This window comes from Leopardus geoffroyi, chromosome A2 (genome assembly GCF_018350155.1).
Source record: "Leopardus geoffroyi isolate Oge1 chromosome A2, O.geoffroyi_Oge1_pat1.0, whole genome shotgun sequence".
NCBI classification, from domain to species: domain Eukaryota; kingdom Metazoa; phylum Chordata; class Mammalia; order Carnivora; family Felidae; genus Leopardus; species Leopardus geoffroyi.
The window spans coordinates 4,226,359-4,254,341 of NC_059331.1; the positions used below are offsets into that span (position 1 = coordinate 4,226,359).

At 52.0% G+C, this 27,983-nt stretch overlaps 1 protein-coding gene and 1 long non-coding RNA gene across 4 annotated transcripts in view; one reads left to right on the forward strand and one right to left on the reverse strand.

Annotated features, from left to right (window-relative positions):
* CATSPERD (cation channel sperm associated auxiliary subunit delta) overlaps positions 1–27,983 on the forward strand; it is a 44,213-nt gene that overhangs the window by 13,112 nt on the left and 3,118 nt on the right. Inside the window, exons 7-20 of one of the 2 annotated variants that reach the window (XM_045491672.1) lie at positions 1,540–1,653; positions 5,216–5,299; positions 7,617–7,767; positions 8,645–8,740; positions 11,122–11,204; positions 12,426–12,602; positions 14,017–14,130; positions 14,895–14,984; positions 15,752–15,810; positions 18,777–18,855; positions 20,261–20,313; positions 22,712–22,786; positions 23,581–23,709; positions 25,292–25,475. In XM_045491672.1, the coding sequence (XP_045347628.1) occupies positions 1,540–1,653; positions 5,216–5,299; positions 7,617–7,767; positions 8,645–8,740; positions 11,122–11,204; positions 12,426–12,602; positions 14,017–14,130; positions 14,895–14,984; positions 15,752–15,810; positions 18,777–18,855; positions 20,261–20,313; positions 22,712–22,786; positions 23,581–23,709; positions 25,292–25,475 (1,488 nt within the window). The remainder of the gene's footprint in view (positions 1–1,539; positions 1,654–5,215; positions 5,300–7,616; positions 7,768–8,644; positions 8,741–11,121; positions 11,205–12,425; positions 12,603–14,016; positions 14,131–14,894; positions 14,985–15,751; positions 15,811–18,776; positions 18,856–20,260; positions 20,314–22,711; positions 22,787–23,580; positions 23,710–25,291; positions 25,476–27,983) is intronic. The other variant, XM_045491673.1, reaches the window with a different exon arrangement.
* Positions 430–24,245, reverse strand: LOC123605175. Of its 2 annotated transcripts, XR_006715640.1 has the most exons (4): positions 23,863–24,245; positions 19,082–19,206; positions 1,708–1,827; positions 430–940 (listed from the first exon to the last, which is right to left on the reverse strand). It is a non-coding gene; the product is annotated as an uncharacterized LOC123605175 (long non-coding RNA). The 2 variants fall into 2 exon arrangements; XR_006715641.1 differs by lacking the exons at positions 430–940; positions 1,708–1,827 and adding an exon at positions 11,211–11,572.

Here is a 27,983-nt window from a genome sequence, read left to right on the forward strand (position 1 = left end):
CCAGCTGTGAGGAGAGCCCAATGTGGGGCTTGATCTCATGAACCACAAGATCATGACCTGAGCCGACATCAAGAGTCGGATGCTCAACAGACTGAGCCACCCAGGTGCCCCCTACTCTCTCTCTCTCTCTCTCTCTCTCTTTTCTTTAAATAAGTTTCTTCCTTTTTTAAACTTGCTATTTTGAAATAATTACAGACCCTACAAGAAGTCCCGTGCCCCCTTTACCAGTGGTTCTTCCAATGGTTCCATCTTCTGTAACTACAGTATAAAACTAAAACTTGGGGGGCCCCTGAGGGGGCCTCTGGGGGGCTCAGTCAGTTAAGCATCCAATTTCAGCTCAGGTCATGATCTCACAGTTCGTGGGTTCGAGCCCCACAACAGGCTCTGTGCTGACAGCTCAGAGCCTGGAGCCCTCTTCAGATTCTGTGTCTCCCTCTCTCTCCCTGCCCTTCCGCCATTCGTGCTCTGTCTTCTGTCTCTGTCTCTCTCAAAAATAAACAAACGTTAAAAAAAATACTAAAAACTAAAACTGGGAAAGCGACATGGAAATAACACGTGTGTCTGGTTCTATGCCACGTTTGAAGTCACACGTGTGAAGTCCCAGAACTGCCACTACCCTCAAGATACTACGCTGTTCCATCACCCCAAAGCTCTCCATCCATCCCTGCCCCACTGTCCCCAACCCCTGACAAACACTAAGCTGTTCTCCTTCGCTATAACCTCATCATTCCAAGAGTGTTCTATACATGGGACCGTATGACATGTGACTCTGGGGACCAGCTTTTCTCGGCAGAATGCTCCGGAAACTCGTATTGAACCCACTCCGCTTCGCTGTTGAGTAATACTCCATGGAGTGAACTTGGTTGTTTCCATTTTGGGGGTTATTACGAACAAAGCTGCCGTGAAGGTTTCATTCTTGTGCGCACAGAAGTTTTCATCTCTAGGATAAACACCCAGCAGTGTGACCACTGACATCTATCTCCTTTTTTTTTTCCCTCCCATGGAGATATAATTGAGATACAACACTGTGTCAATTTAAGATGCACAGTGTATTGATCTGACACACGTATAGGTGGCAGTAAATGCCATCATAGCATTCACTAACACCTCCATCACACGATTACCCTTTTTGGTGTGTGGTGAGAACAATTAAGATCTAGTCTTTTAACAACTCTGAAATTGGTAATACATATTGTTGCCTGCCATCGCTATGCTGTGCATTAGACTCTCTAGAACGTATGTGTCTGTCAGTTGCAAGCTCTACCCTTTCTCTGCTTTTAAAGAGACTGTTTTATGGGGCACCTGGGTGGCTCAGTCGGTTAAGCGTCTGACTCGATTTCGGCTTAGTTCATGACCTCAGGGTTTGTAAGTCTGAGCCCCATGTGGGGCTCTGTGCTGACAGCACTCAGCCTGCTTGGGATTCTCTCCCTCTCTCTGCCCCTCCCCTGCTTGCTGTCTCTCTCTCTTTCTCAAAATAAACAAACATTTAAAAAATTTAGGAAAAAAAGTAAAGAGACTTCTATGTGTCTGTTCTTCCAGGATATAAGTAATTCCGTGTTTGCTTATTTGCATGGAGATCAGATATCTCAGACCAATGTGTATTTCTCAAACACCCGGGGATACACATTTCAGAAGTTTGCCTACGAAAGACAGGTATGTTCAATTTGGTAAGAACGTGAACAGCAAAATCAACAAATAGATATTTACCTCCTGCGTGGTGGGGCTAATCAGCAGTCGCTGGGTGGCCAAGGGCTTTTCTCTCTTTAAAGAGTCCAGCTGGCTGGGAGGGTAGGGGAAATTCAAGGTCCAAGGAGCTGGCTAGGGAGACTAGGGAGTTAGGAAAGGATACAAAAGGTGTTAGGTCATAGGACACCGTGGTAAAGCCACAGTAAAGGCTGCACAATAATTATGGCCCTTAACCCCAGGCCCATCCAAAGATCCGTACCATCAGGTACTATCATCATCCCAATTACACAGACGGGAGAACTGTCCTGGGTCGAATATATGCCCCACCCTCCCCAAATTAGGTTCATCCAGAACCCCAGAGACCTCAGAGTGTAACCTTACTTGGAAACAGGGTCTTTGCAGATATAGTTAGTTAAGATGCGGTCACACTGGACCAGGATGGGTCCTAAATCCAAAGGGACTGGTATCTTGTAAGAAAAGGAGAGGACATGGGGAGACCCACACAGAGAAGAGGGCCGTGTGAAGACGCAGGGAGACCCGGCAGGGGTGCGGCTACAAGCCAAGGGATGCCGAGGATTACTGGCCACCACCAAGAGCTGGAAGAGAGGTGTGGCGTGGCTTCTTCCTCAGCCTCGGCAGGAGCCGGCTCTGCCAACACCAGACTTCTGGCTTCCACAAAGGTGACGGTAAATTTCCGTGGTTTTAAGCCATCAAGCGCATGGCAGCCCCGGGAAACCGATAGAGGGTTGAGGGCCCAGAGGAGTGCAGGGCAGAGCTGGGATCCCAACAGCTGGAGTGGACAGGCTGCTGGGGTAGCCCAGGGGATGAGGAGATTTTGTTCTGATGCAGAGAATGGCCTCACCCCCCAAACACTCGGGAAGTATGTGCAAAGGAAGGAAGAAAGAATCTACTCTGCTCACAAACTCTGTGTCCCAGACGCTATTTCTCTGCCCTGCCCAGGAGGCCCAAGGGAGCCTAGAACCTAACGGACCACATACTTTCATCCGAAAGTAGGCCTAGAAGGACTCAGGGTTAACATGTGTGATTCGTTGAAAACTGTCATCACTAGAAACACCGAAAGGTAGGTAGGTAGTAGATGATAGATAGATAGATAATAGACAGATGATAGATAATAGCTGCATGATAGATAATATAGATAGATGATAGATAATAGATAGGTGATAGATGATAGATGATAGAGAGATACATAGACAGATGATAGGTAATAGATGATAGATAGATACATAGATAGATGATAGATACATAGATGATAGATAGCTAGATATAGACAGATAGATGATGATAGATAATAGATAATAAACAGATGATAGATAGATAATAGTTGGGTGATAGATAATATAGATAGATGATAGATAATAGATAGATGACAGATAATATAGACAGATGATAGATAATAGATAATAGATAGATGATAAAGTGATAGATAATAGGTAGATGATAGATAGATAGATAGATAGATAGACAGACAGACAGACTGATAATAGGAATTGGCTCACATGGTTATGCGGGCAGAGAAGCCCCCACAGTCTGCCATCTGTGACCTGGAGAACCAGGAAGTCTGGTTGTGCTGTTCAGTCTGAAGACAAAGGCCCAAGAACCAGGCAACAGCAATTCCCAGCGTCTGAAGGCCCAAGAACCAAAAGCTCTTGTGTCCAAGGGCAGGAGAAGATGGACATCCCAGCTCAAGAAGAGAGAAAAATTCACCCTTTCTCCTCCTCTTTGTTCCATGTAGGCCCTGACAGATTGGGTGATGCCCACCCAGACTGGTGAGAGTGGCCTTCTTTGTTGGGTCTACTGAATTGAATGCTAATCTCTTCCAGAGTCACCCTCACAGACACACCCAGAGATAATGTTTTACCGGCTCCCTGGGCATTCCTTAGCTCCATCCAGCTGACACATACAACGAACCAACACGAGTCCACCCCTGGTCAGCTTGGCATCCATACACATCTCCGTACTTCATCTCCAAATAAAGACACTGACAAGGTCGTCATTCTGCCCAACACAATACAACTATCCTAAGTACAACCAAAAATGCACTCCTCCCCTCCCCAGGGGAGAAGGTCAAGTTCTAGGTGATGTTTACTCTTCTCCGCGATGTCCCCTTCACTCAAACACCAATTATTAATACAGTAGTCTTCCTGCTGTGTGTGCGCGCACGCGTGCATGTGTGGCTATTGTTATTTTTGTGCCGAAGGGCTGAGATTCCAAGCAATCGTGATTCATCCCCTTGGGGTTCTGCCAGCAGGGAAGGAGTTGGCATGTCTGGTGGGGAGCTGATGGGCAACTCCTGCCAGTTGGGATGCATTGACTGCCTGCTTTGGTCAGCTTGGGCCACCACAACAGACCCCACAGACTGGGTGACTCAAGCAACAGACATTTATTTCTCCTAGTTCTAGAGGCTGCAAAGTCCAAGATCGAGACGCTGGCAGATTCAGCCCTTGGTGAGGGCTCTCTTCCTGGCTCACAGATGGCCACCTTCTTACTGTGTCCTCACACAGAGAAGAGAGAACACTCTAGTGTCTCTTATGAGGAAGCTAACCCCATCATCAGGGCTTCACTCTTATGACCTCATCTAAACTTAATTACCTACCCGAGGCCCCACCTCCAAGGACTATTCCATCGGGGTTGCTGGTTTGAATGTTTGTGTCCCTCCCCCCAAAATGCATGTGCTGCCATTCTAGTGGTTTATGTGATGGTATTAGGAGGTGGGCCTTTAGGAGCATTTAGATCACGAGGGTGGAGTCCCCATGATTGGGATTAGCGCCCTTATAAAAGAGACCACAGAGAGCTTGCCAGCCTCCTTCTGCCCTGTGAGGACACAGCAAGAAGACTGTAACCCAGAAGGGCCTTCACGTGACCCATGCTGGCACCTTGACCTCAGATTTGCAGCCTTCACAACTGTGAGCAATAAACTTCTGTTGTTTATAAGCTACTGCGTGGCATTTTGGCCAAAATGCACTAAGCAGCCAAAATGTCCATTAGCAGCCAAAATGGACTAAGACGGGGGGTTATGACTTTAACATACGAATTTGGTGGGGGGACACAGTTCAGTTCATGGCACTGTCTATATTAGAAAATTCCCCTTAATGACTTAAGAGGCTTAAATAAAATAATAGTCTTTCTCTCTCTTACCTGGAGATGTTTGGAGGCAGCCAGCTGTGTTGTCCCATTGCCCCTAGGTTAGGGCCCTTGGGTGACCTCATGCCTCCACTTGGCTTCCAGACACTTTGCTGACCAACCAGAAATCAGGCATGAGGAAACAAGGCAGGAGGGAATGATTTAAGCAAGTATCTGGTAATCTGGGTCACACCACATCCCCCAGCACCCCCCAAACAAGGCTGCCTTCATTCAAGGTTCTGTCCTACAGGCTACATTTCCCTAGAGGGGAAATAGACCAGAACAAAATAGACTTTCCTTCATTTTAGCTTATTAGGTAGTCTGGAGTTAAAATCAAACACATGTTAATGATTTCTTCATATGTGGTGTGTTTCTGTTTGTTTCACAGGCAGAACTAGTCGGGTCTTTGGGTGGGGTCTTCTACTTTCACTCCTTGTCACAGGTTGGGCTGCTTCTCATTGACCAAGGGAAGGTGAGTAGCTTTGGACTGGGATGAAAGACTTAAGTGACCTTTGCCCTAAGCCAGGTTTTCGTTAAAACTCACACACTTGGATTTTCATGTCTGAAATCCATCTAGCTTTTCATTTACCTGTCTATCCATGTACCCATCTACCTAACTATCCATCCATCCATCCATCCATCCACCCATCCATCCATCCATCCACCTATCCTGCCTACTTATCCATCCATCCATCCATCCATCCATCCATCCATCCATCTACCTATCCTGCCTACTTATCCATCCATCCATCCATCCATCCATCCATCCATCCCACTATCCCTCTACTCATCCATCCATCCATCCATCCATCCATCCATCCATCCCACTATCCCTCTACTCATCCATCCATCCATCCATCCATGCATCCATCCATCCATCCACCTATCCTGCCTACTTATCCATCCATCCATCCATCCATCCATCCATCCCACTATCCCTCTACTCACCCATCCCTTCATCCATCCACCTATCCATCCATCCATCCATCCATCCACCTATCCATCCATCCATCCATCCATCCATCCATCCATCCATCCATCCACCTATCCTGCCTACTTATCCATCCACCCATCCATCCATCCCACTATCCCTCTACTCATCCATCCATCCATCCATCCATCCATCCATCCACCTACCCATCCATCCATTTACCTACTTGTCCATCCATTCATCCACCCACCACTCCACCTACCTACTCAGCCGTTCATCCATCCATTTGCCTACCTATGCATCCATCTACCCACCTACCCACTCACACGCCCACCAGCCATCTCCGCCCGCATTCATTTGTCCACTCCGTCATGCACTTGGCAGTATTTAAGTGGTGTCCAGGAAGTGCTAAGCACTATGCTGAACACTAGGGATACAATACAAGGTGTGGTGCATGTGTCACTGACCGCGCAAAAGATCGTCTTAAATGTTTCATGTTGAACCATTGGCTAAAGATTATTTTCATGTGTATTCAGAGACTTGGCATATGAAACAGATATCACAGATACCCTTTAGAATAAGACTGGAAAGTGCATTTGAAGAAAAAGATATTAAGTCAGAAAAAGATTAGGTACAGTCGGTACCCAGGCATTTCAGATACTGTAAGTGGGATGTACAGCTCTGTGGTTCAGGGGAGCCCTGCTGTGAGGAAGCTTCCAGAATTTGGGCTGACCTCCGTGGCTGAAAGCCCCTCACCCCCTGATCAGGTGCGTGGTCCCGTCCCCACGTGAGTGCCCTCATTAGCATAAGGTTCCCTGGGCCGTGCGTCGCTCTGGAGTGAGTGCGGTGGTGTACACGTGGTTACCACCGGCGCACGATTTCTCAGGCCTGCCTACCCACAATCCCAGAGGCTTTGGCTGGCAGGCGTCTACACTGGGGGGTTTGCTCGCTGCACGTTTGCATTCCTCGCCACGGGGCCCTTGACCCTAGGTCTCTGTCTGTAGTCCAGCTGAAGTCTGTTGAGGTGCCTTGACCACAGCCTCCTTAAGGAGAAGGAAGAAACCAGCAGGGCACATCTCTCTGCTTGGTACTCAGCACTCAGTACTCAGTGCTCAGTGCTTTTCCGCTCCTGGCTTCCCTTCCCCCTGGCCCCTGAGTGCCTGAAACTTTAGGAGCCTTTGGTTTGGGGCTCCCTCTGCAGTGAGGGGAGCCCCTCGCCTGACCCCACGGCCCTCAACATGGGGGAGGGGTGGCCGGGAGCTCCGCACTGTCTCTGGCCTCCCCTGTCAGCGATTCAAGTCTGACCTCCTTCGTGTTTGCCGTGTTGTCTTAGTTGGCTCCTCTGCCATCCGGCAGCCCAGCCCGGGGACAGGGGACCGGAGCCAGCCGGCGTATTACACAGGGGGCCTGGGTCGGGCCCGATGCGCGCTCACAGGCCCAGTGGGTCATGCAGACGGGCCCGGCCCCCGTGTCCTCGAGGTGGGGGCACTGGGGGCCGCGTGCCATCCATCCTGCCCTGAGCGCTGTGTCTCTGGCAGCCCAGAGGGAGGGGGCAGGGCTCTTCCGCCTCAGCCCTGCGTGCCCTGTGGCAGGAATAGTTGTTTGTGGCCATCCCAGGCGCTGTGGGTGTGGGACAGCACCCCTGCCTCATCGACCACTCCAGGACCTCCCCCAGTCCCGACTGCCCCACACGTCCCAGACATCGCCCAGTGTCCCCTGGGGGCAGGGCCGCCCCAGTGAGAACCACTGGCCCCGATAATAAGGCTTGAAGGAAGCCCCAGTGACCAAGCTCGCGGATGCCCTCGACTCAGTGACTCCTTCTGTCACCCCCCGGGATTCAGCGATCTCTTTCTCTCAGGCTATGTTCAGCTACTCAGAACACCCCCTGAACCGCAGTTTGGGGCTGCCCTTTGACTACAACGGGACCCTTGACATCCTCATCACCCCGGGCCAGAAAGGCATTCTGATCTTCTGGTTTGAGAAGAGCCTGTTGGTTTCTGGAAACGCAGGTGAGCGAGGCCCGGGCTTGGGGCCGCCCTCGGTGTCCCCATGGTGTCCCCTCGGGTGGGGAAAGCACAGTGGGTTTTTCTCTCCCTTGGCTTGAGCAGACTGGGACCAACCCATTCCCACTGTGAGCCCTCGCTGTGTCCAGCACCCCACCACACCCCATTTCCTGCCTCCTCTAGTCTTTAGGGCCATGCAGGCAGGTTCTGAAAGTCACCCCTCACCCCAGTCACCTAGGACAACCCTGGTCTTCCAACCAGGAACCACAGGTTCACGACTCTGGGACGTGGCTCAGGGCTTCCCCTGGCCGGGAAAAGTCACCGCACCTCCGGCTGGCCTGCTACATGAGCCCCAGCCCACCAGCCAGCATGAGACAGGGAACAGAAGGCAGCCCCACCCCGGGAAGGCGGACTGTCAGGGCCCCCTGGGCACAATGTGGCTGCAGGGGCACCTACAATCGCAGCCTGCTTCACAGCACCAGTCAGGCCGCCTGAACACCGTTGTCCCCCCCCCCCCCAACCCCACCCAGCCCCACCCCACGCAAGGAAAGGGCTCAGGGCTGACTGGTGCATTCGGGGCGCTCATTCCAGAAAGGAAGCTCTGATTCCATGTTACACATATAGTAAAAGGCATTCCAGGGCATTCACGCCTCCCGCAGTGAGAAAAGCGGTTCTCCGGAACCCTGCAGCCGGTACCCGGCGTTCCTGCCCACCCAGGCTTGCTTTGCTCAAACCTAAGCGCATTCTGTGCGACGCTCCATGGCGGTGCGGCCCCGGGCCGTGTTTGCCTCCATTCGGTTACCACTTGAGTCGCTAACCAAGGGCTGGGGTGGGCGGGCGGCGGGGGTCCCTTTCCTCATTATCCTGCCCTGTCGTCTCATAGGTCAGCTCGTTTACCCTGTCCCCATGGATGAAGAACCCCGCATCTCGTATTCTTCCGTTTCGGAAGCCAACATCACCATCCACAACATCGCTGCCAGTGCGTGGCCAGCCTACGGGTAGCTTTCTAGAAGGTGCCCTACACTGGGCTTGTTCGCCGCCGACCCCGCCAGATCCAGTCCGGCCCAAACCAAACCACAGTGTGATCATCGCACGTTCGAGAGCAGCTCCCGCCATAAACTATTGTGCCTTTTCACCACGATGGACCGTTCATCGGGTGCTCCCTTCCTAAGGCCGCTACCACAAATGCCCACAAACCGGGGAAGGAGGGTGGGGGGAAGGTTCTAGAGGCCGGAAGTCCGACATCAACATGTGGGCTGGCCCGTGCCCCCCACAGAGGCTCTAGGACAGGATGTGCCCCAGGCCTGTCTCTCTGGGTTGTAGACGGTCCTCGTCCCCTATGTCTGCACACTGTGCCCCCTACTGGGCATGTCTCCATGTCCATATTTCCCCTTTAAAAAAAAATAATAATGTTTTTTTGAGGGGGGGGGGGTGGAGCAAGGCAGAGAAAGAGGGAGACACAGAATCAGAAGCAGAGACACAGAATCTGAGCTGTCAGCACAGAGCCCAACGCGGGTCTCGAACCCACGAACTGAGAGATCATGACCTGAACCAAAGTCGGACACTCAACGGACTGAGCCTCCCAGGCGCCCCATGTTTCCCCTTTTTATAAGGATGCCAGTCATATTGGATTAGGACCCACCCTGATGACCTCACTGGGACTTGATCACGTCTGGAAAGACCTGATCTCCAAATACAGTCACCTGCTGAGGTCCTGGGGGTTAGGATGCCAATCTGTCTTTTTGGAGGGCACACGTTTCAACCCCCACCAGCTGGCATCCCCAGGATTTCTTTGCAACCAAATCATTGTCCTGGTGCTGTCTTAAAAGATGACATTCGCCTGAGTAATTCTCACACGGTTCGTGGGTTGGAAAGGCAAATAGTGGAGTAAACTGGGCGAAGGGGGCCGTCGCTTGAGTTTCAAGTCACTATTTCCCTCTGTTTGCTGATCGTTGCATTACATCCTACTATCTATGTCCCTGTATCTATTTAAAATTAACTCATAATTATAGAAATCCATGATACAGCATTTCCTTATAATTAAACCAGTGGTGCATGGTCCCTTAGAGGAATTTTTCTTCTTAATATTACAAATACGATTACTTCCTGCATACCTGAAACCTTTTACCTGTTATACAGCCAAGTCCCCATTTCGTCAACCTGGGGACACTCGGCGGTGTCTGGGAACATCCGTGGTTGTCTCATCGGGGGGCGTGCTCCTAGTATCTACTGGGTAGAGGCCAGGGATGCTGCTTAACATCCTATAGTGCCAGGACGCACCCCACCCCCACCCCCAAACTACCGCAAAGAAGGATCTGGTCCCTAACCTCACTAGCGCCAAGGTCGAGAAACCCTCAGTACATTAATTCACTCCCCGCTCCTCAAACACACCTCCACTTTTCTATATCAGAGGCTTTCCCCAAGGTTCAGCTTAAGCCTCACTTTTTCTGAAATCTCCCTTGTTTGTCTTTTTTTTTTTTTTTTTTTTTTTAAGAATAAAAATACACATCCGGTCATGTTGACCCTTTCAAAAAACCTTTTAATGCTCTCCCGTGTTCCTTGGAACTCTGTGTCTGCGAAAGACCAGAAACAACCTCCAGGCCCACCCGTGGAGGACCGGTTAGTTCAGTCACGGAAGAAAACAATTTTTTGTTTAGCATCCGACTCTGGGTTTCTGCTCAGGTCATGATCTCAACGGTTCGTGAGTTCGAGCCCCCCATCAGGCTTGGTGCTGATGGCTCAGAGCCTTCTTGGGACTCTCTGTCTCCCTCCCTCTCGCCTACCCTCCTGCTCATTCTCTCTCTCTCTCTCTCTCTCTCAAGATCAACAAACTTCAAAAAAAAAAAAATACAGTTTTCTTAGAACGCAATCATGTCCGTTAATTTACAACTGGTCTGTAGCTGCTGTCACAGAGCTGAATACTTGTAACAAAGCACCTGACCAGCAAAGCAGAAAACATTTGCCATCTGGCCTTTTTTTAAAAAAAAAAAAATTTTTTTTAACGTTTATTTATTTTTGAGACAGAGAGAGACAGAGCATGAGTGGGGGAGGGGCAGAGAGAGACGAGACACAGAATCCGAAGCAGAATCCAGGCTCTGGGCCGTCAGCCCAGAGCCCGACGCGGGACTCGAACTCACGGACCGCGAGATCGTGACCTGATCTGAAGTCGGACGCTTAACCAACCAAGCCACCCAGGCGCCCCTGCCATTTGGCCTTTTACAAAAGAAGTTTGCTGACCCCTGGTCTATATGATGGCATCGGGCGTAATTGTTTTTTAACAACTTGTTAGATTTGTTACAGTTTTGTCCACGGAAACAGCCCTCATTTCCATTTTGTTCTGTCTTGTTTCTTTTCTCCTAGATCAGAATGAACTGGCAGTTTTAACTCGGGAGAACAGTTTGTATTATGGCAGCCTCGGAATCCTGCCAAGTTCTCTAATCAAAGTAGGTACAAAGTGCTGTTTATCGCCGTGTCGGTGAGGAATTACGGTCTCGTTCTCAAACTGCCGATCCTTTTCCTGAAGGCGGGAAATCACTCTAGTTATGAGAATAGTACTGGTATTTTAATAACAACGGCAATCATTTAATGATTTTAATTAATATGGGATTTACGGCCACAGCAGCTAAAACTTACTGGGCGTTCAGGATATAGTAGGTGCTGGTCTGAGCGGTTTCCCTCAGTTAACCCCATTTAATCCCGACCATCGTCTTAGAAGTAGAACCTCGGGGGCACCTGGGGGGCTTGGTTGGCGGACCATGTGACTCTTGATCTTGGGCTGGGAGTTCGAGCCCCACGTTGAGGGTAGAGATAACTAAAAAAGAAATAAACAAATAATCGTAAAAAAAAAAAAAAAAAAAAAAGAAGTCGAAGAACCTTGTATTGTCCCCATTGGACAGACGGGAAAACTGAGTCACAGAGAGACCGGAAGCGGTGATGCCAGAGTTATTTCACATCCCCTTTTACGTTATGCCTGTCTAATTTTATTTCACTCTCACAAAACCCCAGGAAGGAGATAATCTCGTCCAACTTTTACAAGAGAGGAAAAACTGAAGTTCAGATTTCTCTCTTTCCTAAGGGCCCGTAACTCATTAGCAGCTAACCCAGAAAAGAAACGTGAGGACTGTTAAAGTTAATTTATTTTTGAGAGAGAAAGTGAACGTAGGAGGAGCAGACAGAGAGGGAAAGAGAGGGAAAGAGAGGGAGAGGGAGGGAGGGAGGGAGGGAGGGAAGGAGGGAGAGAGAGAATCCCAAGCAGGCTACACGCTATGAGCACAGAGCCTGATATGGGGCTCGAACTCACAAACTGTGAGATTATGACCTGAGTCAAAACCAAGAGTCGGACACTTAACCGACTGAGCCACCCAGGACCCCGTCACACTGACACATTCTTGACAACCACGGCATTTTCTGGGGGAGGGTCATTAGCTTTCATCCAACTTTCCAGAGCGGTCCGGGACCTGTGGATAAGTCTAGAATTATTTCCTGTGTATCCTCTCTGCTGAGGAAATACGGAGTTTCCATCGTTAATCACCAAGGAATGAATGAAGCGTACTGATGACTTTATCTGGTCTTCCTTCTAAATTTAAACCTGAATCGTGAGATAAAATTTACATCCTCAAAAAACACTTAGAACGACCCGATCTCCCAAGTTGCTTTTCTCTTAGTTTTCAGGGCAAAACATCTGGTCCCAAGAGGCAGCCGTGATGTTCACTGATGTGGGGCAAGTGGAAATACTGACCCCGCTCCCTGATCCGATGTTTCCAGCTTTTGATTTCCAGAGGTGCCCTATGAACGTTCAGGAGATTCTCATGGATCCCCAACTCCAAGTTGACGTTTGCAAAGTATGTGATCGTAACTGTTTAGATCAAAGTTCCAGGCACCCTTTCTTTTTTTTTTTTTTAACGCTTATTTTTGAGAAGAGAGAGAGAGAGAGAACATGGGGCAGGGGCAGAGAGAGAGGGAGACACAGAATCTGAAGCAGGCTCCGTGCTGAGAGCAGAGAGCCCGATGCAGGACTTGAATCCATGAACTGTGAGATCATGACCGGAGCCGAAGTCGGCCGCTTAACCGACTGAGCCACCCAGGTGCCCCTAGGGTGTCCATTTCCAAATGGCCTTTGGATCCACGGCATTTAGCGATATGGGAAGCAACTACTGAGTGTATCGATCTATGGAGACGGGAGTGATTTTTTTCTTCTTTCCTCTACTTGCCACAATAAACTATCAGTCCCCAGCCATGGGGATTTTCTTGTGGGCCCTTGAACTCTTCTGGGGAAAAAGGCTGTGCCATTAGCTAGTAGTTTTCCCAAATCCCACCCCCACCAAAAGCCCCACCCAAACCAGCAACTATACAGTGTAACAAAAACCCACGGGTGACGGGGCGCCTGGCTGGCTCAGTCGGAAAAGCATTGTGATTTTTGATCTCCAGGTTGTGAGTTTGAGCCCCACGTTGGGCTACAGCCTACTTTAAAAACAAAAACAAAAACGCAGGGGCGCCTGGGGGGCTCAGTCGGTTAAGCGTCCGACTTTGGCTCAGGTCACGATCTCACAGTTCGTGGGTTCGAGCCCCGTGTCAGGCTCTGTGCCAACATCTCAGAGCCTGGAGCCTGCTTCCAATTCTGTGCCTCCCTCTCTCTCTGCCCTTCCCCTGCTCATGCTTTGTCTCTCTCTGTCTCCCAAAAATAAATAAATGTTAAAAAAAAAAAAAAAAAAAAGCAAAACGTAAAAATCCCCCAGATGAAAGCTGGGCAGCAAAGATAAATCACACAGTATTAGATAATAAGCCAAAGTGTAATAACAGACCCATCCTCCAACGCCCACCTGCACCAGGAAAATCCAGACTGTGAGAATCTACGGGTCCAGCAGCCGGGGGGCTTCAGAGATGAAGAGACACGAAGAGGGCGGGGTGAGGGGGGAGCCTGTGGATTGCAAGGGGCTTAGAACAACGTTTGAAAACGGGCCGGACCAAGTTACATCACCTAGGGATGCGCACTTGGCAAAGAAGCAACTGTGGCAAAAATCAGGCGTGGGGGGGTGGGGGGGTGGGGAGACTTCTAGAAAGAGGAGGCTCGTCTGCAATGGGGTGGGCCGCGAGGCTCTACGGGGGGGGGGGGGGAGGGGGGGTGCTGCAGGATCCGGCAGGGAAGACAGTGGCGTGCATGAAAGACTAGAAGGTTCCATCCCCAGGGGAGACCGCTGCCTGCCCGCCCCCGCGAATCTGATGCGACGGATTGATTTGCGCGGCGTTTCTGCCCAGGTAGAGCTTCTGCAAGGAGAATTTGACAACAGGATGTACAGCATCGACATGAACAGCAAACTGCAGCTCACAGCGCTCATGATTCCGCGGCCAGGCAGGTCACCGGTCCCAATGGTAAGGCCACCTCCTCCTGACGCCACCCGGTGCTTCTGGTACTTGGGGTCCCCCCAGCGTCGCAGGCCCTGCGAGTCCCCTGGCACCGCCGGGGAGAGCCCTCACCCGTGACGCTGTGCAGAAACGGCCTCCGCCCGGCTGGCCTCCTTCCCGGGGGGCCTCCGTGCCTCCTTCTCCATCCTGCTTCTGGGCTGTTCTATGCTTCCCACTCCTCTTCCTCTTAGCCCAGCCGGACCCCGCTTCTGTGCTTCCGGCCAGCAGTCCCGACTCCCGCCTCCCCTCACAGGGCGGGGGGTGCTCAAGAGACAGTGGGGGTCCCCAGACCTGAAACCCAAGTGGCCAAGCCCAGACTCTCGGGGGGAGGGTGCGGATTAATGTAAGGCCATGGGGTGAAGTCCAGCCAGGGGAGGCCAGGCTGGCTCCGGCTCTTATCTCGGGCTCTCCCCTCGGCCTCCTGCGCAGGACGGGCCTGCTTGGGGGGTCCTCTGGGGGGGGGGGGTGCAGACCCACCAGCAGGGACGGGTCTGGGTCCCGCAGCTCCAAGCTGTCTGCAGTGCCGGGGCTCAGAGGCCACGCTGGGGGGTAGACGAGGTGGGGCGGGGGCATGGGGATCGGAGGGGCGGCTGCCTTTGCAGAGCAAGCTTGGTTTTTAGTGCGAAGGGGCACAGGGGTCCCCTGTGGTGAGACCCCAGTGGCGCCCTTCTGTGTCCCCCGGCCCCAGTAAATGGTGTGCGTCTCCTTCCCCACCCCCCACCCCCCACCAGGCAATGGTGAGCAACCCCCACTCCCTGGGGCTGCAGGTGGCCATCTACGAGGACGGCTACACCCATGACGGAAACACCAAGCACAGACTGGTGAGTGGCGCCCCCGCCCCAGGACCAGGTCAGTGCAGGGAAGGGCACAGCCTTGACTGGGCCCAGCCAGGTCCGGCCGCCTGAAGGCTTCCTCGGCCTGAACTTCCTTCTTCGCCCGCCCATGGCTGGATAAGGCGCTAAAGCTTCTGGAGAGGACACAGCCCTGCTGCTCCCCGCCCCTCCCCTGCTCCCTGCAGGCAGGAAGCACAGGGGACAAGCAGGAGGATGTGACAGAGAGCCTAACATAGCCCCAGGGAAATCTGGGTAGCTGGGTAAACTGAGGCACGAGGATGGAGGTGAAACGGGGGGCGGGGGGGCAGGAGGGTCCTGGCCAAACAGGAGGCCAGGGTGCTCCACAGGGCCGAGCCAGGCCTCACGGTCACACCGTGGAGTTTGCACTTGACCCCAGAAGCCTAGGGTAGGGTTGGGAGGTTTCCACAAAACGGGAGCCTGACAAGGCATCAGTCAGCCACAGGGGGATTTTTGGACCGGTCCCCGTCACCTCCTAAAGAGGAGGGGAAACAAAGTCACCCCTCACTCCAGGTCCCTCAGACAAAGGCAGCCAGGAAACGAAGGAGCTTGGGGTTGGTCATTTCTATGAACTTCTAGAAGCCTCTCACCGGTGGTACAATTAGAATCAAGAGGCAGCTGGATGCTTTCCAGGCTCCTCCTCCCAAAGCCCCGTCCTACCTCAGTGTCCCCCCCCGAGCCCCGATCCTCAGCCACCCCGGGCTGCCCCACCGTTGTGTTTGTTCTCGGTTCCACAGAACATCTCCCTGAGGCAGCAGCACCACTGGGGCAGGGCCAACCCCAACTTCACCTCCAGGTACGCGGTCGCCTAGATGGGAGTGGGCGGCCCCTGTGTACGGGGTTCCCTTGACAGATCTGGGAACGCGGGGCCGAGATCCAGACTCCCTCCCTCCAAGGACAGTAAGGCCAGAATAATCGGCAACACTTTCTAAACGGTGGTTCCTCAAAACATTGAACATAGAATTACCATATGACCTGGCAATCCCGCTTCTGGGTCTACACCCGGAAGAATGGGAAGCAGGACTGGAACAGATATGTGCACACCCGTGTTTACAGAAGCCTGATTCACAATCACCAAAACGTGGAAACAGCCCCGTATCCGCAGACGGCCCAGTAGGTGGGTGGACACAGTGTGGCCCATCCACACGCTGGGATGTCACCCAGCCTCAGGAAGGAGGGAGGTCCTGCCGCCTGCCACCACGTGGATGGACCCTGAGGACACTGTGTGTGGTGACAGAAGCCAGACACAGAAGGACACGTCCTGCGTGACCCCACGCACAGGGGGTCCCTAGAATATGTATTTCAACAAGTCTTCATTCTACATGTGGAATTTTGTATCACTGTATCACATAATTGGAATTTGCTAAGACATCGGAACTAAAGTATTCTAGGGGCGCCTGGGGGGCTCAGTCGGTTGAGCGTCCCACTTCGGCTCCGGTCACGATCTCGCGGTTCGTGAGTTCGAGCCCCGTGTTGGGCTCTGTGCTGACAGCTCGGAGCCTGGAGCCTGCTTTGGATTCTGTGTCTCCCTCTCTCTCTTTGCCCCTCCCCTGTTCACACTCTGTCTCTCTCTCTGTCAAAAACAAATAAACATTAAAAAAATATTTAACTCGGGGCGCCTGGGTGGCTCAGTCGGTTAAGTGTCCGACTTCAGCTCAGGTCACGATCTCACGGTCTGTGAGTTCGAGCCCCGTGTCGGGCTCTGGGCTGATGGCTCAGAGCCTGGAGCCTGCTTCCGATTCTGTGTCTCCCTCTCTCTCTGCCCCTCCCCCATTCATGCTCTGTCTCTCTCTGTCTCAAAAATAAATAAACATTTAAAAAAATATATTTAACTCAATTTTTTATGTACTTGGCAATTAAAAAAATCAACCAGATCTCCCAGTAGAGATTTTCAGACGACATGCTCAGACCATAATCCAACAAAACTAGAACTGAATGGCCAGAAAAACAAAACCGATGACAAAAAGCCCCCTTTCTTGGAAAGTAAGAGACGCTTTTACAAATAACCCTTGAATCCTAGAATCCATGCAACACGGCTGAAACATACTCAAAGGAAAATCTGTGCCCTGAGCACTTTTATTATGAGGGGGAAGAACGGACTGAAGACGCATGAAGTAAACATTGACCTTAAAGAACCAGGGGAACCACAAAAAGAAGGGAGTTAATGATGATACAATCTGAAATGTATTAAACAGAGGGCAAAAAGACAGGATAAAGTCAAAGTGACACATAAAGCTGGTTCTTCAGAAGCCCAGTACACAAGGCGACCCCGCAATCCTGACGAAGGAGGAGAGAATTGACACAAACAGTAGAACAGAAAATGACAAGTGTGGAGACTTATGAAAGAATAAGGGGAGGGGCTTCACCCAACTCAAAAGCTCCCACACAGTGAAGGTAGCCACCCACAAAATGAAAAGGCGGCCCACTGACTGGGAGAAGACGCCGACGTCCAAAACACGTCAGGAACACGCGCAACTCAAGAACAACAATGACAACGCGATGAAAAAATGGGCAGAAGATCTGAAGAGACGCTTTTCCAGAGAAGACATCCAGATGGCCAACAGACACGTGAAAAGATGCCCCACGTCACTCAGCATCAGGGAAACGCAGATCAAAAGCACATCGAGACACCACCTCACACCCATCACGATGGCTACAATCAACAACACAAGAAACAAGGGTTGGCGAGGATGCGGAGAAAGGGGAGCCCTGCACTGTTGGTGGGAATGCAAACTGGTGCAGCCGCTCTGGAGAACGGGACGGAGGCTCTTCAGAAAATGAAACGGAGACCCACCACACAACCCAATTCCAGGTCTGACTATTTGAAGAAGACCGAAACGCTAATTTGAAACAATACACGTGCCCCTTTGTTTGTTGCAGCATCATTTACAAAAGCCAAATTATGGAAGCCAGCTAATCTAAGCAATCCATCTAGAGGTGAATGGATAAAGAAGACGTGGTGTATGTATACAATGAAATACGCCCCCAGTTATAGAATAAAGAAGTCATGGGGATGTATTGAACTGCCTGGGTAACACGGTCAGTAATGTTGTATTAACTTTGTATGGTGACAGACGGTAACTAGCCTATTAATGGCCATCCTTTTGCAATGTATGCAGACATTAAATAACTATGTTGTACGCCTGGAACTAAGATGATATTGCATTTCTTTAAAAAAATTTTTTTAATGCTCTTAATTTTTGAAAGAGAGAGAGACAGAGACAGAGATGAGTGGGGGAGGGGCAGAGAGAGGAGAGGGAGACACAGAATCCGAAGCAGGCTCCGGGCTCTGACCTGTCAGCACGGAGCTGGACGCGGGGCTCGAACTCGTGAACCTCGAGATCACGACCTGAGCCGAAGTCAGACATGCAACAGACTGAGCCACCCAGGAGCCCCAATATGATATTGTATTGCAATTATACTTCAATGAAAAACAGAACAAGAAAACATTATACGTAGCTAGGTAATAATAATGGATGTCAGATGTGGTTTTCAAGAAGTTATTATACGTAAATGAATAAAACTGACTCAAGAAGAGGTAGAAACTCAAGGGAGGGTGGGGCCACCACATGTGAGCAGAGGTTCTCTCAGTCAGTATTCTGGAACAAATGGATGAATGGATGGACAAGCAGAGGCCTGGATGGATCATGAATGGATGGATGGATGGATGGATAAGTAAATCGGTGGGTTGGTGATTGTTTTTAACCCTGATACTATTTGTGACACTGATGTGTGATAATACACACTCCCATTGCCTCGCAGCATAAAGAAACCCACACTATCTACCATCACTCTGGACGTAGCCAACAAGGAAATTTCATGTGTGGACCTGAAGCCACTGGTATGTCCCAAATTTTCACTGTCCCATATTCTTCGTTGTTAGCGTTAAGAATAACGGTGGTGGGTCTCCCCTGGAGTTTCCCCGAGGGGCTGGCCGAGCCCATGTTCAGGATTTGAAAATGGAGGTGATCTGGTCCCAGTGTCCAGGGTCACTCCCTTCCCCCCCGCCACCCCCCCCCCCTCGCGCCCCGCAACTGCACCCCCCAGGTCTGCCCCTCAAGACTCACCATCCTTGGAGCAGGTGTCTCGTCTCATTCCCCGGTCATCCCCAGAACACCTCTGGCCAACTCTGGTGACAGCACTCCTTGGTGCTCCCAAGAGAACGGAAAACCGCACACATCCACCCGGAAACCTGTACACATATACTCACAGTGGCCTTATTTGTAATAGTCAAAAGGTGTTAGCTACCCAAACGTCCACTGATGGGTGAACCAATAAACACAGGGCGGTCCGTTCTGACACCCACCACAACATGGATGGATCTTGAAGACGTTACGCTCAGTGAAAGAAATCAATCCCAGAAGTCCAAATACTGTCTGATTCCTCTTCTCTGAGGTCCCCAGAGCAGTCCTGTCCACAGAGACAGATGGTGGGCACCAGGGGTGGGGCAGGGGGTGGGGTGTCAGGACTCATGGGGACAGTCTCAGTTTGGGGAGATGAGAAGGTTCTGGAAACAGTTGGTGGGGGTGGGTGTACAGCCGTGTGAGTGTGCCTGATGGCCTTGAGCTTTGCACTTAAAATGGTTAAGATGGGACATTTCGTGTTATGTGTATTTTACCACATTTTTAAAGTTTATTTATTTATTGATTTACTTATTTATTTATTTAAAGTTTATTTATTTATTTGGAGAGAAAGAGAGAGAGCAGGGGAGGGGCAGAGAGAGAGAGAGAGAGAGAGAGAGGGAGAGAGAGAATCCCAAGACAGCAAGGCTCTGTGCTGTCAGCACAGATGTGGGGCTCGATCTCACGAACCATGAGATTATGACGTGAACCGGAGAGGAGTTAGACGCTTAACCAGCTGAGCCACCCAGGCACCCCTTTACCACGATTTTTGTAAAATTGATGGGAATATTGCATTCTGTCCCGTGGTAAATCCATGTTTGTCTTCTGTATGCCAAGTACTGTCCCACATTTATAAACTGGCCTCTGGTTGGAACTAAGATATAAGCTAGTGACAGGGGACTTAACTGCACCCCCATAGCTCTGGCAAGCCCTTAGGGCTTGAGCTCCGCGGGGCCAGGCACAGTTACAGTGAGTCCCGGGAGACTGGGTCACTGTGTCAGGGTCTGGGCACACCGTTTCCTGTCTCTCCTGGGTGTGAGTGTCCCCACGTGGGTTCTTAACACAGCCGGGCCGTCAGCGGCCCTCACTGACCCTGGTCAGCATCCCTGCCTCTCTCCTCCGCAGACGGCACTCATTTCAGTGGGTTGTGACCAGGAGAAAAAGATCGTCATTCAGAAGTAAGTGTGTCGATATCGGGGCGGGGACTGGGACGTGACAAGCTTGGTGACAGTTGTTTCACAACTGTTGAAATCGGGTGACATTTTCCTGTGCATTTTTATGTATATTTAACATTCTCATAAGAAATAGTTAAATAATGGGGCACCTGGGTGGCTCAGACGGCTAAGCGTCTGACTTCAGCTCAGGTCACGATCTCGCGGTTCGTGGGTTCGAGCCCTGCATCAGGCCCTGTGCTGACAGCTCAGAGCCTGGAGCCTGGATTCTGTGTCTCCCTCTCTCTCTGCCCCTCCCCTGCTCACGCTCTGTCTCTATCTCTCAAAAATGAATAAATGTTAGGGGAAAAAAAAGAAATAGTTAAATAATGAATACTGATAGGCTGAGTTTGGTTTCTGGCACAGTGTTCCCTCCTTTACCAGCTTGGTGATATTTACACTTTGCTCTCTCTCCTAATCATGTGATTGTTCGCTTTCCTTTCCTTCCCTTCCCTTCCCTTCCCTTCCCTTCCCTTCCCTTCCTTTCCCTTTCCCTTTCCCTTTCCCTTTCCCTTCCCTTTCCTCTTTCTTTCTTTCTTGTCGTCTTTTGCGAGTCCCTGAATTCCTCATTTTGATTAAAATTGCTTACAGTTTTTGGTTTTAATTGGTTGCTGATATTTTGGGGGAACTTTGCTCCAGTATCCATAGTTACCCCCAGGGAACGCAGCCCCGAGAATCCAAGGCACAAAAAAAGGAAGAAACCAGAAGATCAGCCAAATTGCCATACTCTTCCCCTGCAGGCAGTGGCGTGCTGGTAAATGGGTGACAACCAGTTCTGGGTGGAGGGGGAGGCCCCGAATTGCAGCCCTTGCCAATTCCTGTGGTGTGAATACTCCCGTGTGGATATCAAGTACCATCGTGAATGATCCACCGGCTCACAAAATTCCAGCAGATTTAATGCTTGGCTCTCAGGAGCTAGTCGGGGCCAGCTTCAATGTCCCCTGCTCAAGGGCACTAATAAACACAGGTGATGATTTTACCACATTTCCCCCAAATGGAAACATTTTGTTGAATCAACAAATGATATATTTATATACAAGGACATAATGTGCAGGGAACATTTTTTAAACAATATACAAATAGCTTTTGCCATAAAGAGCGTGGGGAAGATATTTGCACATGCGTAACCAGCAATGGACTTGTAAACGGACTTTATTTGGGTGGGGGTGCCTAGGTGGCTCAGTCGGTTAAGCATCTGACTCTTGATTTTGGGTCAAGTCACGATCTCACGGTTGGTGAGTTTGAGCCCCACGTTAGGCCGTGCACTGACCGTGCAGAGCCTGCTTGAGATTCTCTCTCTCCTCTCCCTCTCTGCCCCTCTCCCACTCGCACTCTCTCTCTAAAGAAATAAACCTTTAAAAATACCTCATAAAATAAAAAACTAAAAAAATAGATTTTATTTTTTAAGTGATCTCTACGTCCACTGTGGGGCTCAAACTCATGACCCCAAGATCAAGCGTCACACGTGCTACTGAGACTTTATGAAGAATTCCTACCAATTAATAATTAAAAAAAAAAAAAAAAACTAATTTTTTAAAAATGGGCAAAAGTCTTGAACAGGCACTTCCAAGAAAGGAACAAGAAAGGAATCCAAACGGCTGGTAAGCATAGGAAAAGGTGCCGAAAACGCGGTCAGCCTCACTTCATAGGGAAAAGAAAATGAAAACTTTTATTAGAGACCATCACTCTCATCCACCAGCGTGGTGAAATTTACAAAGCCCGGCCAGGAGCAGGTACTGGTAAGGACCGGGAGCCCCTGGCAGCCTCCGGAACACGCAGACTTTGCCGCGGGTATGTACGTTTCTCAGCTGCTTTAGAAAACACATCTGTTGACCCAGCAATTCCAATCTGGCACGTTTACATTGGCAAGGGTTCCAGAATGTTCTCAGCGGCATTATTCCTAATAGCTCCAAGCTGGAAGCAGGCCAGCTCGAATCCCATTGACAGGAAATAAACAGGTGCAGTGGCTCGATGCAATGGACTATCATAGCCGTGTGCCAGGGATGTGGAACAGAAGATTCGAAACGACACACACAGCATGATTCTAGTCCTTAAAATCTGAAACCGGCCCAAAATAAACCATATTGCATAAAGAGGCAGGCACAGATGTAGCACGACAAAGAAAACCCAGGAAATGATGGTCTCAAGAGCCAGGACACCCAGCGCCTAGGTCCTGGCCTCTGATGTCGGTCTCCCACACGAGTTCTGGCTCCTTGGAGAGATTCTGGGCCTGGTAGGGAGGATGGAAGTAAGAAAGTTCTCCAAAATCAAACTGGCGGGGGTATACGCGTCCAAGGGAAGAATTCACAATCCTTTGGTGCTCTGTGGGTTCTGGAAGCTTCTCGCCGCTTTTTCTCGCTTGCAGCAAAATCTCAGCCTGTTCCAATGGCATCCTGGACCCCGTGGGCCTTCAGGACAACTACAGCTACATCATCGAGAAGTGAGCCTAAGGTTTCCGTTGGTGAAACCTTTGATTGTCCCTCCCTTTGACTGTCCCCCAGCCCCAAAGACAACTCAGAAATCGTTTTTAAACTGATTTCCCGACAGAAGGGAATCCGGGGTGGGGAGAGGACAGGTAGGGGAGGTGCCGGGCCTGTGGGAGGGCCACTGTGATGTGGCTCAGGTCTGCCCACCTACCAGGCCACCTTTCTGCCATCTTGCCAGCCTGCCATCAGCTCATGGGGCCCGGGCACCTGTTCCTCTGAGCTGGCAGTTAGCCCAACACTGTCCGCCAAGGCAGGAGGGGGTGAGGGCCAGGGTGACCCTCTGTGCAGTGCAGCTGGTCCCCAGGGCCACCAAGTGGGCATGGGGTGGGATGGGTGGGACTCGATCCTTCTTGGAACCCGGGAAACAGAGAACCCCGACCCCCAGCACGAAGACACGCATGTGTTTTATACACCACGGCCCCCCGGATACAAGCCAGGAGTCAGTCACCTTCCGGTCCACACCCACAGCCAAGGCCCAACCCGGCCAGTGAACCTGCACTCAGACCTGGGGGGGGCACGGACCTCCAGGGAGAGAGAAAAGTGACGGGACGCACTCGGAGATACAAAGAGCCTAAGAGAGAGACAGAGACAGTAGGAGAGACAGAGAGAGGGCCAGAGATAGGAGAGGCACGGAGATTTATTTTAAGGACTCGGTTCCCACGACTGCACAGGTCTGGCACGCCCACAGTCTGATGGGGGAGGCTGGCGGCGCAGGGCCATCCACTGCCCCCTCCCCGTGTCTGCCTAGGGAAGCGTATGACCCCAACTTCCGGGGACAGATGTCCCGCGAGGACCTGGTGGTGAACTACCGGTACGAGAAGCTGGGCTGCCCCCGCCTCGTCTACTACAACACCCCCTGGAGGCCGGTGGTGGAACTGTAAGACCCCACAGCCCGGCCCCTCAGATAACGCTCCCCCCTCCTCACCCCTCTCACCGCCGCCCTCCCCACCCCTCTCTCCACACCTTCCCCCGCCCTTGTTTTGTCCCCTCCCTGCAATCTCTCAGCTCCCGCCGCTATAACGAAATTTACCGCCGACTGGGGGCTCAAACAGCAGACAGTGATTCTCTCACGGTTCCGGAGGCCAGAAGGCCAAGGTCAGAGCGTGGACAGGGCGGGGGTCCCCCTTCTGGGGAGGCTCCCTCCTTGGCTTACAGCCGGCCACCTTCTCTCTGCGTCCTCCCGCGCGACACTGCGTCTCCTCCCCTTCCTGTGGGATCAGGGCCCTCCCTGAGGCCCTCATTCCACCTTAATTCCTGGTGTAGAGGCCCCACCTCCAAATACAGTCCCCGGGGGGTGGGGGGCGCTCTGGGGGACATGGTTGAGTCCGAGCATTCATTTGCCCCCTCTGTGGATTCTGCCGTTTTCCTCCATCACGCCCCCTGCACACCCCACCCTGCGTGATGGCTACACTTTGGTGGGTACTCGATGAGGGGGGGGGGGGGGTACGTGGGGCCAGTGCGCTTGAGGAAGCAGCTTTTCCATTTTACTGAATGCCAATCGATTTAAGTAAGCACTTGGTGGCTGGGGGCTCAGCTCAGTGCCCTGCAGACCATCTGACTAAAGAGTAGTTGATTGAAGGCAGCAGACACCGACTCACACCTGCAAACAGGCGGGTTCGTGGCCTTGATCCCGTGCCCGGGTGAGGCTGTGGGCTGCGCACACGGGACGGCCCGGCCCAACGGCCCAGCCCCACACTCAGAGCTGCCACGCGGCGGGGACGCAAACCCACACGGGGTATGAAGATCAAGGGAGGCGTCCGGGCAGAGGAGGGGTGTAAGCTCCCGCCTGGCAGGAGAGCACAGGACGTGTGCCAAAAAATAATGATTTAGAACAACCCTCATTAATGGCCCTAATATACGCCTTTTGAATGTTGGCAGATGTCGTTAGAAAAATGTCAGAGGACAGCTGTGAAGGGTTTTCTTTGTTGGTTTACTTGCTTACTCGTTCATTCATCTATTTTTTAAAAAATTTTTAATATTATTGAGGGAGAGAAGAGAGAGAACACATGCGGGAGCAAGGAAGGGGCAGAGGCAGCGACAGACAGGATCCGATGTGGGCTCTGTGTTGACAGCATAGAGCCCGATGTGGGCCTCGAACCCACGAACCGCAAGATCATGGCCTGAGCCAAGGCCGGACGCTTCAGCGACTGAGCCCCCCAGTCGCCCCTCATCTACTTCTTTACCAGTGCCATTTTTCGCCTGTAGAACATCCCATCGATTTCTTCCAGTCTCTGCTTCTCAGAGAGGCCTCTGGTGGCCACCCCACAGGACACCGTGCCCGCGCCCCGCCCCCCACCTCCTGGCCCTGCCCCGTCCCGCCTGCTGCTGGTCCCCTGCCAAGTGGCAGCCGGGTGAGGCCAGGGGACCTCGCTTGCCGCCCCCACCGTCCCCAGAACTGTCTCGTGACATCTCGGGGCTGCTGCACCCCCCTGCAGCCAAGCCCTGCGCGTGTGTCCTAGGTGGCGGGAAGGAAAGTTCCAGGAGGTGACGAAGGCAGAGTTCGTCCTGCTGGAGGTGAACGGGCTGTTCACGTACACGTACTCCCTGACCGCCCAGATGGCGCTGTGCAGATCCCAGCCGCAGAACTGGACCACCATCCTGGAGAGCGCAGGCGACAAAAGGCCCTTCGCCTGGGACCGAGAGGTAGGGTTTACTCCTCTTCCAAAAGGGGTCCGAACAACCCGTTGTCGGTCACCTGCGGGTGGTGATGACTGGTCACGTGGCGGGGGAGGTTCCGCGGGGCGGGGGGGGGGGGTGAGGGGGGGGAAGTGTCAACCCACAGGGGGGCTGCCGTCACGGAATATTTACTGGACGGCTTATAACAACAGACATTTGTTTCTCACTGGTCTGGAGGCCGGGAGTCCAAGTTCAAGGCGCCTGCGGGCTCTGTGTCTGGTGAGGGCCTCTTCCTGGTTCATTGACCACTGTCCTCTCCCCGTGTGCTCACAGGGCACAGGGGCAGGGAGCCCTCTGGTGTCTCTCTCATCAGGGCGCTCATCCATTCGTGGGGGCCACACCCTCTGACCTGATCCGACCCCGAGGCCTCACCTCCCCAAACCACCACCTTGGGGGGCAGATTTCAACACAGGGATTTGGGGGGTGGCGGGGGGACACAGACCTTCCACAGCAAGGTGGCTGGGGGTGGGGATGCCCGCTAGGACATCTGGGGACTATGAAGTGAGCAAGCTCTCTCAAGGGAGTTGGCCAAAGGCACCGAGGCATGCTCATAATATGCAAGCTTCCAGAACCATCCAAATGCCTATCACCACTGGGACCGATTAAATTCACAGTCGTTCCTGCCGTGGGGGCGTTTCTGTCGTGCACATGGGATCTCGCACAATGGAGAAATAGGGCGTGATGCCAGTGTAAGGAAGGGACCCCGCGGGCCCTCTTGTGAGCCTTCTGATTTCACAGGAACCGCTTCTAACCGCTCAGCCTCCAGATGCGAGGGCGCGACCGCAGCGCAGCAACGCCGCCAGCAGGTGGCGCTCGCTCCCCACACCTGATGCCCGTTCCCGCGCGTAGACACTGGACTCCTCCGCTTTCTTTAACATTTATTTTTTTGACACAGAGCACGAGTAGGGGAGTGGCAGAGAGAGGGAGACACAGAATCCAAAGCAGGTTCCGGGCTCTGAGCTGCCAGCACAGAGCCGGAAGCGGGGCTCAGACCCATGAACCGAGAGGTCATGACCTGAGCGAAGTCGGCAGCTTAACCGACTGAGCCACCCGGCCGCCCCTGGGCTCCCTTTTTTTTTTTACGCTTTCTTTCTTAGCTGGGCACCTTCAAAGTGTTCTCACACTCCTTGTGTTGAGTGAGTTGGATCATTTATTTTGTTGGGAACAATGATTCTACTTGGGTTTTGTTTTTTGTTTTTTGTTTTTTTCAATCCAAGGTGAACTTCACCTAAACTATAGGAACCGTTTTAAAATGCACAGCTCAGGGATTCTGTGGGTTCACACTGCCGTGCAAACACCACCTCTCTGATCATTTTCTTCAAAGGAGAAAGCCACGTACATATAATTGGTTTATTATTTTCTGACTGTGCCCGCATATAGCGTTGCATTCTTTTGATTAGTGCTGTCATTCAACGTAGCATGCATTTACCAGTTTGTCCCGTTACTTTTTTTTTTTTTAATATGGTCTTTATATGGCCCAGCTTTTTCAATTGTTTTTACTCCTGAAGGATTAAAAAAAATTTTTTTTTAACGTTTATTTATTTTTAAGAGACTGAGAACGAGCAGGGGAGGAACAGAGAGAGAGGGAGACACAGAATCTGAAGCAGGCTCCAGGCTCTGAGCTGTCAGCACAGAGCCTGACGCGGGGCTCGAACCCACAAACCATGAGATCACGACCTGAGCTGAAGTCAGTTGCTTAACCGACTTAGCCACCCAGGCGCCCCTGTGTTTTTGTTTTTAATTCTGAGAACTTCCAAACCTCCAGAAAAGCCGAAGAGCGGTGTGAGGGACCGCTAGCCATTATGGAGTGCTGCAGAAGAAACCACCCCAAACCCAGCAGGGTCGTCCTCCCAGTCCTGCACCTCAGACCTGTGGCTGTGGCGTCAGCCAGGACCGTCCCTGCAGGGGCCATTCAGCTGGGGACGGGGTGTCCAAGAAGGCCCCTCTTCCATGTGGGGCTTCTGTTAGCCAGCCACTGGGTTGTTCATGTGCTGTCCTCCCCAGCAGGGTAGCCTGGGCTCCCTTACAGCATGACCTCACGGTTCCAGATTGGAAACTTCCAGACCCCTGAAGTCCCAGGCCCAGCCCCTTCCCCCAGCACACCCCGCCCCCCCCCCCCCCCCCGGGCCTGTTCTACTGCTCAGAAGCAGTTTCCAGGGCCCACCCAGACCCCACCTCTTGATGGGAAGAGCTGTGTGCACGAAGGGGAGGAGGCATGGGGGGGCTTCTTCCTTTTAAAGTCACATGACCACCCTCCACAGGATGGGTGCTCCAGGGTTTTTTCTGCTGCCCAACAGCCAGGCGCGGGATGTTTCCGGTCTCTCACTTCTACCCACCAGCTTGAGTCCCTTGGTCCTGCAGAACTGGTTTCAGGCCAGGGAAGTGCCTACTGGCTCATAGGCGGATGCCACTAAGGCCCCCTCCGTGGGTGGTGTCACGGTGCCTCTCACCACAGTGCACGGACACCTGTCTCTC